Source organism: Coregonus lavaretus (assembly GCF_964263955.1).
Source record: "Coregonus lavaretus genome assembly, chromosome: 26".
NCBI classification, from domain to species: domain Eukaryota; kingdom Metazoa; phylum Chordata; class Actinopteri; order Salmoniformes; family Salmonidae; genus Coregonus; species Coregonus lavaretus.
The window spans coordinates 11700969-11716262 of record NC_140013.1 but is presented as its reverse complement, the minus strand read 5'-3'; the positions used below and the strand labels follow the sequence as shown (position 1 = coordinate 11716262).

At 44.6% G+C, this 15294-nt stretch overlaps 1 protein-coding gene across 5 annotated transcripts in view; it reads right to left on the bottom strand.

The window, feature by feature from the left end:
- Positions 1 to 2126: 2126 nt before the first annotated feature.
- The window catches only part of LOC311101712 (rap1 GTPase-activating protein 2-like), a 90224-nt gene continuing 77056 nt past the window's right edge, over positions 2127 to 15294 (bottom strand). For 3 of the 5 annotated variants that reach the window (XM_084142873.1, XM_084142874.1, XM_084142875.1), the window contains 9 exons: positions 14863 to 14916; positions 12836 to 12919; positions 12579 to 12679; positions 11871 to 12000; positions 11490 to 11645; positions 11038 to 11109; positions 9855 to 9941; positions 9518 to 9658; positions 8913 to 9100 (listed from right to left, as the gene is read on the bottom strand). In XM_084142873.1, coding sequence (XP_083998999.1) covers positions 8981 to 9100; positions 9518 to 9658; positions 9855 to 9941; positions 11038 to 11109; positions 11490 to 11645; positions 11871 to 12000; positions 12579 to 12679; positions 12836 to 12919; positions 14863 to 14916 — 945 coding nt within the window. In that variant the 3' untranslated portion in view covers positions 8913 to 8980. Of the gene's footprint in view, positions 2802 to 3216; positions 3288 to 3656; positions 3766 to 4198; positions 4755 to 4978; positions 5078 to 7014; positions 7128 to 7462; positions 7610 to 8912; positions 9101 to 9517; positions 9659 to 9854; positions 9942 to 11037; positions 11110 to 11489; positions 11646 to 11870; positions 12001 to 12578; positions 12680 to 12835; positions 12920 to 14862; positions 14917 to 15294 lie in introns of those variants that run through there. The other 2 variants (XM_084142871.1, XM_084142872.1) reach the window with 2 other exon arrangements.

Below are 15294 nucleotides of genomic sequence, written 5' to 3'. Positions count from 1 at the left end.
GATCCAGAGGAGGAATGGGAGAAGGTCATGTGGTCTGATGAGACAGAAATAGAGCTTTTTGGTCTAAACTTCACTCGCCGTGTTTGGAGGAAGAAGAAGGATGAGTACAACCCCAAGAACACCATCCCAACCGTGAAGCATGGAGGTGGAAACATCATTCTTTGGAGATGCTTTTCTGCAAAGCGGATAGGACGACTGCACCGTATTGAGGGGAGGATGGGTGGGGCCATGTATCGCGAGATCTTGGCCAACAACCTCCTTCCCTCAGTAAGAGCATTGAAGATGGGTCGTGGCTGGGTCTTCCAGCATGACCACGACCCGAAACACACAGCCAGGGCAACTAAGGAGTGGCTCCGTAAGAAGCATCTCAAGGTCCTGAAGTGGCCTAGCCAGTCTCCAGACCTGAACCCAATAGAAAATCTATGGAGGGAGCTGAAAGTCCGTATTGCCCAGCGACAGCCCCGAAACCTGAAGGATCTGGAGAAGGTCTGTATGGAGGATTGGGCCAAAATCCCTGCTGCAGTGTGTGCAAACCTGGTCAAGATCTACAGGAAACGTATGATCTCTGTAATTGCAAACAAAGGTTTCTGTACCAAATATTAAGTTCTGCTTTTCTGATGTATCAAATACTTATGTCATGCAATAAAATGCAAATTAATTACTTAAAAATCATACAATGTGATTTTCTGGATTTTTGTTTTAGATTCCGTCTCTCACAGTTGAAGTGTACCTATGATAAAAATTACAGACCTCTACATGCTTTGTAAGTAGGAAAAGCTGAAAAATCGGCAGTGTATCAAATACTTGTTCTCCCCACTGTATAAGGACATGTGAAAAGCAGATCTGGGTTGTGAAAAGCAGATCTGAGTTCAAATACTATATTAAACCATTTCAAATACATTATCTGTGCTTGATTAACTTGCCTGGCTTAATGGGCCAATACAATAGTTCCAAAACGGCAAACCAGGCAGGCTAGAGCAGACGCTCAAAGCACCGGTATTTGAAAGATTTCAAATAGTATTTGAAACCAGGTTTGGATTCATCAGACACCCACAGCTAAACATAGAACAAATAAACCAAATCCAAACTCTCTGCTCAACCTCTCACATAGTGAGAAGCACATGGAAGGTGAAAGGGTTTAAGATAGATTGTAAGGCGTGACTTTGGCTAAATTAAGCTTGTGACAGAGCGCAATGGCATTTTTCTTTTCATGTGAGCCAATCTCCACAAATAGAGCACTTGGTTTGTAAGGATCAAGTCCCTTCCTTCTACAGCTTAAGACAATCTTCAATACTGTTTGATGAGGTTGAGCCATAGAGATAAATACTGTCTCTATCAATTCCATGTCAATTCAGGAAGTAAACTAATTCTCCTCAATGTATTCCTATGAGATTAAAAATAAATAAATGGAATTGACCCCAACCCTAGTATCTATGCAGTATCTAAATACTGTATCTATCTCTATTGTGGATTGATCCATTCTATTGACCTGCGTTGACTGTGCAGCAGATACGTACTGTATGTGAGGCCAGAGGGAAAGACGACCAGCATTACAACAGGTGACTCAAAAAGCAGCTAAACTATTGCAGCAAGAACTCCTAGTTAGGCAACAGAGGAACTGTCACCAGACAGACATACTGGGGCAAAGGCAAGTGAGACAGTCCCCCTGGTTAACAACAACATCCCTTTCTGAAGGACAGTAACACAACTTACACCAACCTGGACCCAGATATGGAAATCGTAAACAGAAGAGGACCACAATGAACAATCGCTGTAATCTGAGAGATGAGTGCAGCGGAAAAGTGACCTATAACCACAGTTTCATAAATCAATGATGATGAATGTTGTGAGGTTCAGTGCAGTCAAAAATGACATTTTCCTGTGTTCTATATATATTTCCACACTATGAGGTTGGAATAATTATGTGAAATAGTGAAAAGGATGATAATGCCCTTTTAGTGTAAGAGCTGTTTGAAAAGACCGCCTGAAATTTCAGCCTGTTCTGGTGGGATGGAGTTTTGGCCTTCCATGGTGACATCACCATGCAGTAAATTGGTTAATAGACCAATAAGAAAGAGAGTTCCAAACCTCTCTGCCAATAATAGCTAATTTTCAGTTTTCCCCTCCCCACTCCCAGACAGTCCTAGCAAAATCCTTGCTTGAGAAATTGCCCTTTGCTAAGAAGCTATTTTTGTTTCTTTTTGACAATTTTAATTGAAAACAATCACAGTAAGGTACTTAATTGTTACCCAGAAATGATATGATATTGAGATAAAAATGCCTGCATTGGACCTTTAAACCTTGCCTTGTCTAGTTGTTGTATCAGGTTAATGTTACAGATGAGTATTTTAATCAGACCAGCGGCCAATAAAGATGTGGTGTGATGTCAGCAACACATGGCACCTATCATTGTGAGCTATTTCTGAACCAGATATGTCGAGAGAGAGAGAGAGACAGAGAGAGAGAGAGACAGAGAGAGAGAGAGAGAGAGAGAGAGAGAGAGAGAGAGAGAGAGAGAGAGAGAGAGAGAGAGAGAGAGAGAGAGAGAGAGAGAGAGAGACTGAGAGGAACCTTTTTTTCACCACTTCTTAGTTCAGACTCACAGGATTCTCCCTCCTTTCCAGCTCAGTATCTGTCTACGTGTGTGCGCTTATGCACTAGCTAGTCCACTTAATTCCCTTTAGTCATGAAGTTAAGTACATTTTGTGATTCCATTGTGATGCGTTGTTGATGTTGTGAATGTTTTTTGCTCCAACAGCCAGTGTTGTTCCTTTTTTGGAAAATCCAGATTTCTACTCGGACTGCAATAGAAAATAACAGAAATGTCCAATTACAACAATACCATCATCATCATCATCATCATCATCATCATCATCATCATCATTTATATTCTAATGAGAGATCAAGCTGATAGGTTAATGCAGGATCTCTAGCTAGATAGTGTGCTATAGATAAGAGATGAGGGATGCAGAGCAGACAGTGTAGTGAAGGGACTGTGATACAGGAACAAGCTACTGTCCCTAATCCTGTATCCACCTATCATATCTTAATGACTCTGGAGGAGAACAGTGGGTCACTTCAAGACTGCATTCACTGAGCAGTGTGTTTATCACACATGCAGCACGGTAGAGTACAGTATAGTACGGTACGGTACAGTATAGTTCGGTACGGTACAGTACAGTACAGTTCAGAACAGCACAGTAAGACATCACTTACAGTTGTGGAGTGGCTCATCTTGTCAAAGCGGAACTTCAAGTTTGACCTGGGAGACATCTTACTCTTTACATCTGGGGGGAGAATAAGACAAAGCCTCCATTATCAGAGAAATATATACTCTATGATTGAGTGTCAATCACACATTGAGGTTGAGACAACATACTCGCAAACAATAAAGTACCATGTGTGCTTCCGGATAGTTCAAGTAAAGAATGTAAACAAACCCACCATTGTAATCTACAGTGTAAGAGATGAATACAGAGGGTATAGAGACCTATATAACAGAGATGGTTCAAAACCATGCTTGTGTGTTGAGTAACCCTGATGACTTGCAGAATGCCTAGACTTTAGCCCAGAGGGCTAACATGGTCTTGTGGTGTGCAGGAGACCCGGGTTTGGATCCCAGTCAGTCACACCTAGGTGTAGTGTTGGATGTTTACCTGTGGGACTGCGACACATGATGAGGGGGGTGGCCGAGCCTTGGCTCTCCACGCTGAGGGAAGGGTAGGGGCTGAACACGGACGAGGAGGCTATGGACGGGTGGATTCCCTGGGAGAGGAAGAGGAAGAGGATGAAGAGGAGGGAGAAGATGAAGATGAGGAAGAGCTGTCAGGGCTAGGGTAGACATCCATCTGTATCATTCTACTGTCACACACACTACAGACTACAGCTAAGAGACTTCAGCTGGATTTATTACAGATGGTCGGTTTTCAGCACTGTGCTGCCGTTGTGCGCTTGAGCAAGGAACTTATCCCCCAAACTGCTCCAGAGGGGCACACAAATTCCAGCCTTAGGTTAACTGAGCTGTAAACAACTGTTTTTTTGTGTGTAAACACTGATCTGTGTGTGTGTGTAATGTGTGTATGATACAATCATTATATGACATTCTCATCCTTTGCCAAGCGTGCGTAATTGACATCCAACACAATATGATCGAAAGAGAGTGACAGAAACCATAATTGACTTAATCACCAGCTGTCATGATATTGCACCATCTCTATTTCTTCTCTCAGTACTGCCAAATCATCTCAAATCATTCCAACTGTGTAATTTGTTGATGCCTTCATGCAGTTAATGATAAAACAAACATGGTCCTTATACAGTTAATCATTTTGGATCCCACAACTTCTGAGCACCACAGGCCTATGATCTGCCCAATTATGTGCCAGAAGCACCCTGCCAGTCCTGATCGAAATGCTATAGCCCACCCAAGCCCACCTCAACACACCCCACTCCCCTACCCCTCTGCTCTACAGCCACCTGTCACCCTGTCTCCCAGCCCACTGACTCATTGTCCCCGTGCCTCCCTACTCCCTATCCCCAACCCCTGTCCATCCTCCATACGCTCCGCAGCACAATGCCTCCAGGGCCTCCCCCTCCCCAGCCCCCTGTCTCCCCAGTGGCCGCAGGCCCTCACAGTGTCAAGCTCCTCCAGGGCCTCTCCTTCCCCGGTGGTACTGCTGAAGCTGCTGGTGCTGGAGGAGGAGCGGGAGATGTTGTGTCTGCTGCTGCTGCAGTCCTTCAGCTTGAGGAACGGCCTGGTGACAGGAGGTAGAGGAACCGCATTAGAGGAAAGGAGATGAGAGGAGAGACGAGGAGAGGGGATGGTAGGAGAAGAGACGAGAGGAAAGGAGAGGGGAGGGGAGGAGAGACGAGGGGAGGGGAGGGGAGGGTATGGGGAGGGGAGGTTTACAAAGCATATGCACACCTCATGCACACATTGTGTGTTCATGTTCAGTATTTTGGTTGTAGTTCATCTCACCTCTCCTTGTTGGGGCAGATCTCTGGTGAGCTGGGGTTAGACAACGTCTCTGACTTCCCTTCCTGGCCAAGAGGGCAGATGTCTGGGGTCTTTTGGTCACTGCAACAACAAACAGACCAAGTTAGCAGATAGAACAAATACACAATGACATACAGTGCATTCGGAAAGTATTCAGACCCCTTGACTTATTCCAAATTTTGTTACGTTACAGCTTTATTCTAAAATTGTGTAAATAAAACAATTTCTTCATCAATCTACACACAATACCCCATAATGACAAAGCAAAAACAGATTAGATTTTTGCAAATGTATTCAAAATAAAAACAGAAATACATTTGACATTACATTTACATTTTAGTCATTTAGCAGACGCTCTTATCCAGAGCGACTTACAGTTAGTGAGTGCATACATTATTTTTTATTTTTCATACTGGCCCCCCGTGGGAATCGAACCCACAACCCTGGCGTTGCAAACGCCATGCTCTACCAACTGAGCTACATTCCTTATTTACATAAGTATTCAGACCCTTTGCTATGAGACTCGAAATTGAGCTCAGATGCATCCTGTTTCCATTGATCATCCTTGAGATGTTTCTACAACTTGATTGGAGTCCACCTGTGGTAAATTCAATTGATTGGACATGATTTGGAAAGGCACACACCGGTCTATATAAGGTCCCACAGTTAACAGTGCATGTCAGAGCAAAAACCAAGCCATGAGGTCGAAGGAATTGTCTGTAGAGCTCCGAGACAGGATTGTGTCGAGGCAGAGATCTGGGGAAGGGTACCAACACATTTCTGCAGCATTGAAGGTCCCCAAGAACACAGTGGCCACCATCATTTTTAAATGGCAGAAGTTTGGAACCTCCAAGACTCTTCCTAGAGCTGGCCGCCCGGCCAAACTGAGCAATCGGGGGAGAAGAACCTTGGTCTGGGAGGAGTCAGGACTTAATGGTAGAGTGGCCAGACGGAAGCCACTGCTCAGTAAAAGGCACATGAAAGCCCGCTTAGAGTTCGCCAAAAGGCACCTAAAGGACTCTCAGACCATGAGAAACAAGATTCTAGGTCTGATGAAACCAAGATTGAACTCTTTGGCCTGAATGCCAAGCATCACGTCTGAAGGAAACCTGGCACCATCCCTACGGTGAAGCATGGTGGTGGCAGCATCATGCTGTGGGGTTGTTTTTCAGCGGCAGGGACTGGGAGACTAGTCAGGATTGAGGGAAAGATGAACGGAGCAAAGTACATAGAGATCCTTGATGAAAACCTGCTCCAGAGCGGTCAGGACCTCAGACTGGGGTGAAGGTTCACCTTCCAACAGGACAACGACCCTAAGCACACAGCCAAGACAACGCAGGAGTGGCTTTCGGGACAAGTCTCTGAATGTCCTTGAGTGGCCCAGCCAGAGCCCGGACTTGAACCCGATCTAACATCTCTGGAGAGACCTGAAAATATCTGTGCAGTGACACTCCCCATCCAACTTGACAGAGCTTGAGAGGATCTGCAGAGAAGAATGGGAGAAACTCCCCAAGTACTGGTGTGCCAAGCTTATAGCGTCATACCAAAGAAGACTCGAGGCTGTAATTGCTGCCAAAGGTGCTTTAACAATGTACTGAGTAAAGGGTCTGAATACTTATGTAAATGTGATATTTCAGTTTTTAAACTGTTTTTGCTTTGTCATTATGGGATATTGTGTGTAGATTGATGAGGGGAAAAAGCAATGTAATACATTTTAGAATAAGGCTGTAACGTAACAAAATGTGGAAAAAGTCAAGGGGTCTGAATACTTTACAATGCACTGTAACACAAGCTTCAGTATTATGACCTGAATTCCCACGGGGGGCCAGTATGAAAATAACAAAAAAACTAAAAACATTGTAAGTCGCTCTGGATAAGAGCGTCTGCTAAATGACTAAAATGTAAAATGTAATGCACAGCCTGGTCCCAGATCTGTTTGTGATGTCTTGCCAACTCATATGGTCATTAACAAAACAGCACAAACAGATCTGGGACCAGGCTATGGAAAGCCTGCTGACCTGCGTGTGTGTCTGTCCGAGGGGCTCTCTGTGCTTGAGTGGAGGCGGGGGAAGAGACCTGAACGACGCTTCACTGGACTCTTTAGAGGAGACTTGGCTGACAGCACTGGTGGCTGGAGAGGGAGACACACAGTCAATACCATTAAGAAGCAGGCAATATACAGCATTAGGAGGCTGATTGAGCTCAATTAAGGCAGATTTTGTCTACATCGTGATGGACCACTACCCTTCACATATAAAACAGTTGAAATTACATCAGCACACTGATATTATGATTATATTACATGGATGTGACTGTTTGCAAAAGTACATGTTGATATCATAAGACTCATTTGAGCAAATTTTTGCAAAACGTGCAATGTACCAAGACTATGTGTATGTCCAGTTTTAGTTGTGTGTAAATATTACTTTATGACCTCAAGCACTCCTACCCCTCCACCCTGCTCACCGTGAAGGTACTCTTTGTGCACTCGGTGCTCTGTGGCAGCCCCCCTCCACTCAAGCTGGCCGGGACCCCCCCTCCCACCCCTGGACTCCGGTGACGGTGGGACCCCACCATGGTCTCCATGGAGTGACTCCGGACGCGCATCGCACGCTAGGGGACAGGGACAGAGACGGGGACAGAGGAGGGAGCAGGTTAAAAGGGAGCGGTGTGGAGTTAGAGAGAAAAGAGAAAAGAGGACAGAGGAAGAGAAGGGAAATGAGTACAGTCATTGTCTCAGCACACAGTTGAGACAAGCACAGCACCCCTGGATGGAGAGCATGTTGTGGGGTAAAGGGGCCTTGCTTAAGGGCCCAACTGTATGGGGAATATCTTTAGGATGTGAACCCAGCAGCCCTCCAGTTGCCAGATCAATTCACCCCATTTTTTCCAGCGCCTGGCCCGGGATTCAAACCGGTCCACATCCTGCAACTATACTCTATCTGTGTACTCATCAATTTCCAAAGCTCTTTGAGTGTGGTGTGTAATAAACTCCTGTGGACAGACTACGTAAACATTGAGCATATGACCAAATGACGCCAGATTAGGTTTGTATTATAGATTATTTTATTGTATTCTATTGATAATGTGGTTGGGTAAGATGAATGTATCTGATATTGATCAAATCAGATTTATGTTCATAGGAAAGATCAAACCTGCTATTACAATATACTGTCAGCAGAGAGTGCACTTCTTCTACACAGAGAAATAAGGAGTGCAGTGCGGTGCATGGTTAGTGAGAGATATGACTGTAATATTACCAGTGTTGGGGAATAGTGAACTACAACTAGTAATTCAACTACATTTTGTAGTAGCTAGGTGGTAGTTGAACTAAATTCTAATCTAGGTAGTGTTTTCAGTAGTGTTTTACATAGTGGAACTACACACTACTTCTTTTGCAAAAATAAAATATGGGTAAAGTAGACAAAAAGGTCATTTTTCGGCATCAGACCTGCCTAATCTTCAGTTGAAACATGTTTAATAGGCTAAATTACACATTCTGTTAACATCTGACTCCAGAATGATCTGTTTTTGCAATATGTAGTCTATGACATTTCAGATTTAGCTATGATAATGTATCACAAAGTAGTTTGGATGTAGTGAACTACTTTTTCAAAGTAACTTTAGTTAAGTAAACTATATTGTTCTTAAGGGTAGCTTTAGTGTAGCTTAACTTCTTCCAATGTGAAGTAATTGTTAGCTTGGTAAACTATATTTTCAAAGTAGCTTCCCCAACACTGAATATTACTGATAATGAGGTACTGTGTACTAGGGTACTATTTTAGTTCACTTATATCGTAAAGGAAATCATAAGAAGCCTTATGATAATGTGTCATCACTAGTAGGTTAGACTAAGGGAGATAGGGACGGTGTGTTTCAACGTTAGTCTCGAGGGCATAAAACACAACAAACAAAACCACAGAAACAGTGTTTATTGAGTGTTTCAATGTTTGGAGATGCTTTCAATATGCTTTGTTCTGATTCTCAATCAGTATAATACAGTATCTGCGACGACAGGTAATAAACAGTGACTGCTGCTGTAGCGATGAGCACAGCACCCCCAGTGGTTGAATGAGTGGCATGCAACACATACCTCCAAACTGCCTGTGAACAGACAGAGAGACACCATATGGTCAGACAGGGAGGATGGGGGAGGGAGAGAGGGAGAGAGGGAGTGAGGGAAAGAGAGATGGAGAAAGACGGGTAAGGTGGTACGATGATTAGCATCCCTTAATCTCAATCAACAGCAGCGTGGCAGGAGGGAGGGAAAGAGAGAGACAGAGAGAGAGACAGAGAGAGACAGAAAGAGAAAGAGAGAGGGAGAGAAAGAGAGAAAGAGAGAGGGTGTCTGTGTGTGTGCGAGTGAGCGAGAGAGAGAGACAGAGAGTGGGAGAGAGAGACAGAGAGAGAAAGAGAGAGCGAGAGAGCGAGAGAGAGAGAGACAACAGCAGCAGACAACTAGATAGGTGAAAGAGACATGTCGTCAGATGATGAGGTAAAGAAACGGTGTTAAAGAGTCACCTTGAAGGACTCCAGCAGTCCCCCATGGCCCCCGTTCTCCAGCTTGTCCTCCTCCCCAGCCTGGCCTAGCCCCAGTGTAGCCTGGGTCTGTCTGTGAAGCTCATCGTGAAGGTTATCCAGCAACGCAGCTCGCGTCCGCCCCTGGAACACAAGCACCCACAGACACATTCACACACATATGCATAGAGACACACAGACCCACACAGATGCAAACACACACACGCAAAAAAACAACACCACCATGTATCATTTAAGAAGCAGTAGTAGAGGTGATTGAGATAGATGAAAGAGATTGAGCAACACATCCAGGGTGTCTTGAGTCATCTGCCCCTCTCACCTCTAGCTTGGCAAACTTGTCAGACTTGTAGCAGGCGTTCTCCGCATTGATCAGCTTTGTCAGCAGGAAGTCACGGAACTCAGGACCCTGGGGAGACAGTAGAAGGGGAGGGGGGGAAGATGTGGATGGAGTGGGAGAGGTGACTTTCATCAGCACCATACTCATCATCATCTGGTCGTCTGGAGTCGACGGGACGAAAAGGAATTAAACAGTGCCTTCAGAAAGTATTCACACCCCTTGACTTTTTCCTAATTTTGTTGTGTTACAGTCTGAATTTAAAATGGATTAAATTGATATTTTGTTTCACTGGCCTATACACAAAATACCCCATAACGTCAAAGTGGAATTCTGTTTTTAGAATTGTTTTATTCAACCCTTTGTTATGGCAAGCCTAAATAAGTTCAGGAGTAAATATTTGCTTAAGTTGCATGGACTCACTCTGTGTACAATAATAGTGTTTAACATGATTTTTGAATGACTACCTCATCTCTGTACCCCACACATACAATTAACTGTAAAGTCCCTCAGTCGAGCAGTGCATTTCAAACACAGATTCATCCACAAAGACCAGAGAGGTTTTCCAGAAGGGCACCTATTGAATATCCCTTTGAGGATGGTGAAGTTATTAATTACACTTTGGATGGTGTATCAATACACCCAGTCACTACAAAGATATAGGCGTCCTTCCCAACTCAGTTGCCGGAGAGGAAGGAAACCGCTCAAGGATTTCACCATGAGGTCAATGGTGACTTTAAAACAGTTGCAGAGTTTAATGGCTGTGATAGGAGAAAACTGAGGATGGATCAACAACATTGTAGTTACTCCAAAATACTAACCTAAATGATAGCGTGAAAAGAAGGAAGCCTGTACAGAACAAAAATACTCCAGAACATGCATCCTGTTTGCAACAAGACACTAAAGTAATACTGCAACAATATGTTTTCATTTTGTCATGGGGTATTGTGTGTAAATATAATTGTATCCATTTTGAATTCATGCTGTAACACAACAAAATGTGGAATAAGTAAAGCAATATGAATACTTTCTGCTGAATAAACTGTAAATTATGGCAGGTTTCTCATCAAACTTTCACTGTAAATAACAGTGGGAAACTTTCACTCTCCTTCAATCTCTCTCTTTCTCTCTCTGTATCTTTTTCTGTAATTCTCTTTCTCTTACTTACCTTCTTGAAGACCGCTGGATTGGGGAGAGGTGGGCCAAACAGAGGTACATCCTCCCTCGCTGTAACAGACACCTGCCGACACAAAGCAATTCACGTCATACATTTACTGTGTAGAGAGTCTGGCTTATGTAATTCTAACAGTATTGCTTCAGTCCCACTCCTCGCACCAACCTGGGCTTGAACCAGGGACCCTTTGCACACATCGACAACAGTCACCCTTGAAGCATCGCTACCTATCGCTCCACAAAAGCCACGGTCCTTGCAGAGCAAAGCAAACAACTACTTCAAGGTCTCAGAGCGAGTGACGTCACCGATAGAAACGCTACTAGCGCTCACCGCTAACTAGCTAGCCATTTCACACCGGTTACATAATATCCATGCCTTAAAGGCCATCTCCGCTTTGCAAATATCACAGTGAGCCTGTTAGGTTCATAGTAGGCTATAGTACTGACCTTGTATGTGGTGTGTTCAGTACCAGGGTTCTCCACCTGCACCAGCACATACGCATGGAGGAAGTTGGAGGCGATCATGTCAGGCACAAAGGGCGTGGCGTCTTCCTGGAAGACCGCCGCCACGATGTCATTTCCTATGTGCCTCTTCCTCTGGAGCTGAGGGACAAGAGCATAGTGTTCTGTAAACACCTTAGGACTGTGACTGTATGTTATACAGTCTAATTAGTCACAATTATTAGAGACAAAATGTACAGGAATGGTGTGGGGTGAGAGGGATGAGGAAACAGAGGGTGTTTATGAGTGACCCGCACACTGAACACACACAAAACACATACTGTAACCACTGTTATTATGCTGTGTGTGGTGTAGCGGGTTCAGTACCTGTTGTACGTCTCCCTCAGTGAAGGGTAGCTTAGTGGAGACGTGGAACATCATCTCTCTCTGTCTGAAGACGGTATAGATGGACTCAGAGCCTGTCTGACCATGAGATACATCCAGACCACCACGGAACCTAGGAGCACAGTGACAACACAACATGATTATCATTACCATGACGTTAAATTATTGGGTAGGGCCAGGAGCATTTCCTGATCACTTGACAGGGAAAACTCCTGGCCCTACTCATGCTGAATGGTAGCAGGGTAGCAGTATATATATAGTGTCAAACTTTCTCTCTCTCTCTCTCTCTCTCTCTCTCTCTCTCTCTCTCTCTCTCAGTAATAGAGTAGTAGCAGAGTTCTCTCTCTCTCTCTCTCTCTCTCTCTCTCTCTCTCTCTCTCTCTCTCTCTCTCTCTCTCTCTCTCTCTCTCTCTCTCTCTCTCTCTCTCTCTCTCTCTCTCTCTCTCTCTCTCTCTCTCTCTCTCTCTCTCTCTCTCTCTCTCTCTCTCTCTCTCTCTCTCTCTCTCTCTCTCTCTCTCCCTCCCTCCCTCCCTCCCTCTCAGTAGTAGAGTCATAGCAGAGTTGTATCTATGTCTCTCTCTTTCTCTCTCTCCCTCTCAGTAGTAGAGTCATAGCAGAGTTGTATCTATGTCTCTCTCTCTCTCTCTCTCAGTAGTAGAGTCGTAGTAGAGTTGTATCTATGTCTCTCACCCCTTAAAGTCGTTCAGCTCTATGTTGTCTCCCAGAACACTGAGGAACTCTAGGAAGGCTGGCGTCTCCTCGTTGTTCCCAAACAACTCCTCCTCTGACGTCTAGGATGGAGCAATGAGAGGAGAGGAGAGAGGGATGAGGGGAGAAGATTAAAAGGGAGAGATGTTAATGTATGGGGTTCCATACACAATGCAGCTTACAGATAAGGAATAAACTGAAACACCATTTGGCAATAAAAACCTGCATATCACACTCACCTGACCAAACTTCTGGTAGATGACACCAAACTTAAATGTGTTGTTCACTTCATGTTCGTCATAACCTACTATCAACTGAGAGCCCTGAAACCAAAACAAAACAATTATAAGGATGTGTATGTACATATAATATCCAGTTATGTGATAAAGTCCCTCCATAACTCGGGCAGATATTTACACTATATATACAAAAGTATGTGGACACCCCTTCAAATTAGTGGATTCAGCTATTTCAGCCACACCCATTGCTGACAGGTGTATAAAATCGAGCACACCGCCATGCAATCTCCATAGACAAACATTGGCAGTAGAATGGCCTTACTGAAGAGCTCAGTGATTTTCAACGTGTCACCGTCATATGATGCCACCTTTCCAACAAGTCAGTCCGTCAAATTTCTGCCCTGCTAGAGCTGCCCCAGTCAACTGTAAGTGGTGTTATTGTGAAGTGGAAACATCTAGGAGCAACAACAGCTCAGCTGCGAAGTGGTAGGCCACACAAGCTCACAGAACGGGACCGCCGAGTGCTGAAGCGCGTAGCGTGTAGAAATCGTCTGTCCTCAGTTGCAACACTCACTACCGAGTTCCAAACTTCCTCTGGAAGCAATGTCAGCACAAGAACTGTTCGTCGGGAGCTTCATGAAATGGGTTTCCATGGCCAAGCAGCCGCACACAAGCCTAAGATCACCATGAGCAATGGCAAGCGTCGGCTGGAGTAGTGTAAAGCTTGCTGCTATTGGACTCTGGAGCAGTGGAAACGTGTTCTCTGGAGTGATGAATCACGCTTCACCATTTGGTAGTCCGACGGACAAATCTGAGTTTGGCGGATGCCAGGAGAATGCTACCTGCCCGAATGCATAGTGCCAACTGTAATGTTTGGTGGAGGAGGAATAACGGTCTGGGGCTGTGTTTCATGGTTAGGGCTAGGCCCCTTAGTTCCAGTGAAGGGAAATCTTATCGTTACAGCATACAATTACATTCTAGACGATTCTGTGCTTCCAACTTTGTGGCAACAGTTTGGTGAAGGCCTTTCCTGTATCAGCATGACAATGCCGCCGTGCACAAAGCGGGGTCCATACAAAAAGGGTTTGTCGAGATCGGTGTGGAAGAACTTGACTGGCCTGCACAGAGCCCTGACCTCAACCCAATCGAACACCTTTGGGATGAATTGGAACGCTGACTGCGAGCCAGGCCTAATCGTCCCACATCAGTGCCCAACCTCACTAATGCTCTTGTGGCTGAATGGAAGCAAGTCCCCACAGCAATGTTCCAACATCTAGTGGAAAGCCTTCCCAGTAATGTGGAGGTTGTTATAGCAGCATTCCCAGTAATTTGGAGGTTGTAATAGCAGCAAAGGGGGGGATCAACTCCATATTAATGCCCATGATTTTGGAATGAGATGTTCGACAAGCAGGTAACCACATACTTTTGGTCATGTAGTGTCTATCACGTCTGGGGAGGTCATTTTTTCCGTTTTCAGCTACAAAATGTTTTCCGTTGCATGCCCTAATGAATACGACCCAGGGCCACTGTGGGTTGATTGTAGCCATTCTGAAAGGCAGTCAGCTGCAACCAGTGGGGGATGGGAGCAGAGGGGAGGGTGAGCAGTCTGAGCAGACTGTCATAATAACAGATGAGTTCTATAGGACCCGGAGCAGAGGCACAACAAGCAGCTCCATCATCCAAATGACCTCTGAAGTGATGAACAGGTCCTGGATCAGATCTATCTTTAGCACTGCCTACACCATATCAGTAAGAGAGAACAGGGTGGACCAGGCTGTATAGTGGACCAGGTGGAAGTTGGATTAAGTTCATTAGGCAGCAAACGGAAGAAAAGGGACTGTAAAAGGGAGCGACTACCTGGACTTGTCCAATAAGAAACACTTGTGTTCCATTGCAAAACATTTTGAAAATGCTAGAAAATTATTTATATTTCTATGGCATGACCTAATGAATATGACCCTGGTTCTATGGCTACTGTAGTACAGGTGGAAGCGCCTGGCTGAAAGGAAACTGTGGAGCAGACTCACTCTGGGGTACAGGACCGGGTTGAACTTCAGGCCAGTCACATCGTCACAGAGAAGCTGAAACACAGACAGACAGACAGACACGGATCCATTTGAAACCACATTGACCGAAACAAATCGATTTTAGATTAAAGGGGCAATCTGGGATTGGTACATCCCTTTTCAGACTGTTAAATGAATTATATATAGCAACTTATTATTTTAGAATATAATGTATAAATGAATCATGAGCTTAGTTCAACTGTCTTACCCCATCAGAACCCAAACGTTTGTTTTACTTAATTGTTTGTAAACAATGTAAATGTAAACAAACACTGTATAGTTTCAACACAGCCCCATCCCTCAGCTGTTTTCCAAAACAGTGGCGGTCTGCCCACATTGTTGATGTTTGAAACCCAGATCGCCACTTTACATTGAGTACATGTTGCATTGAGT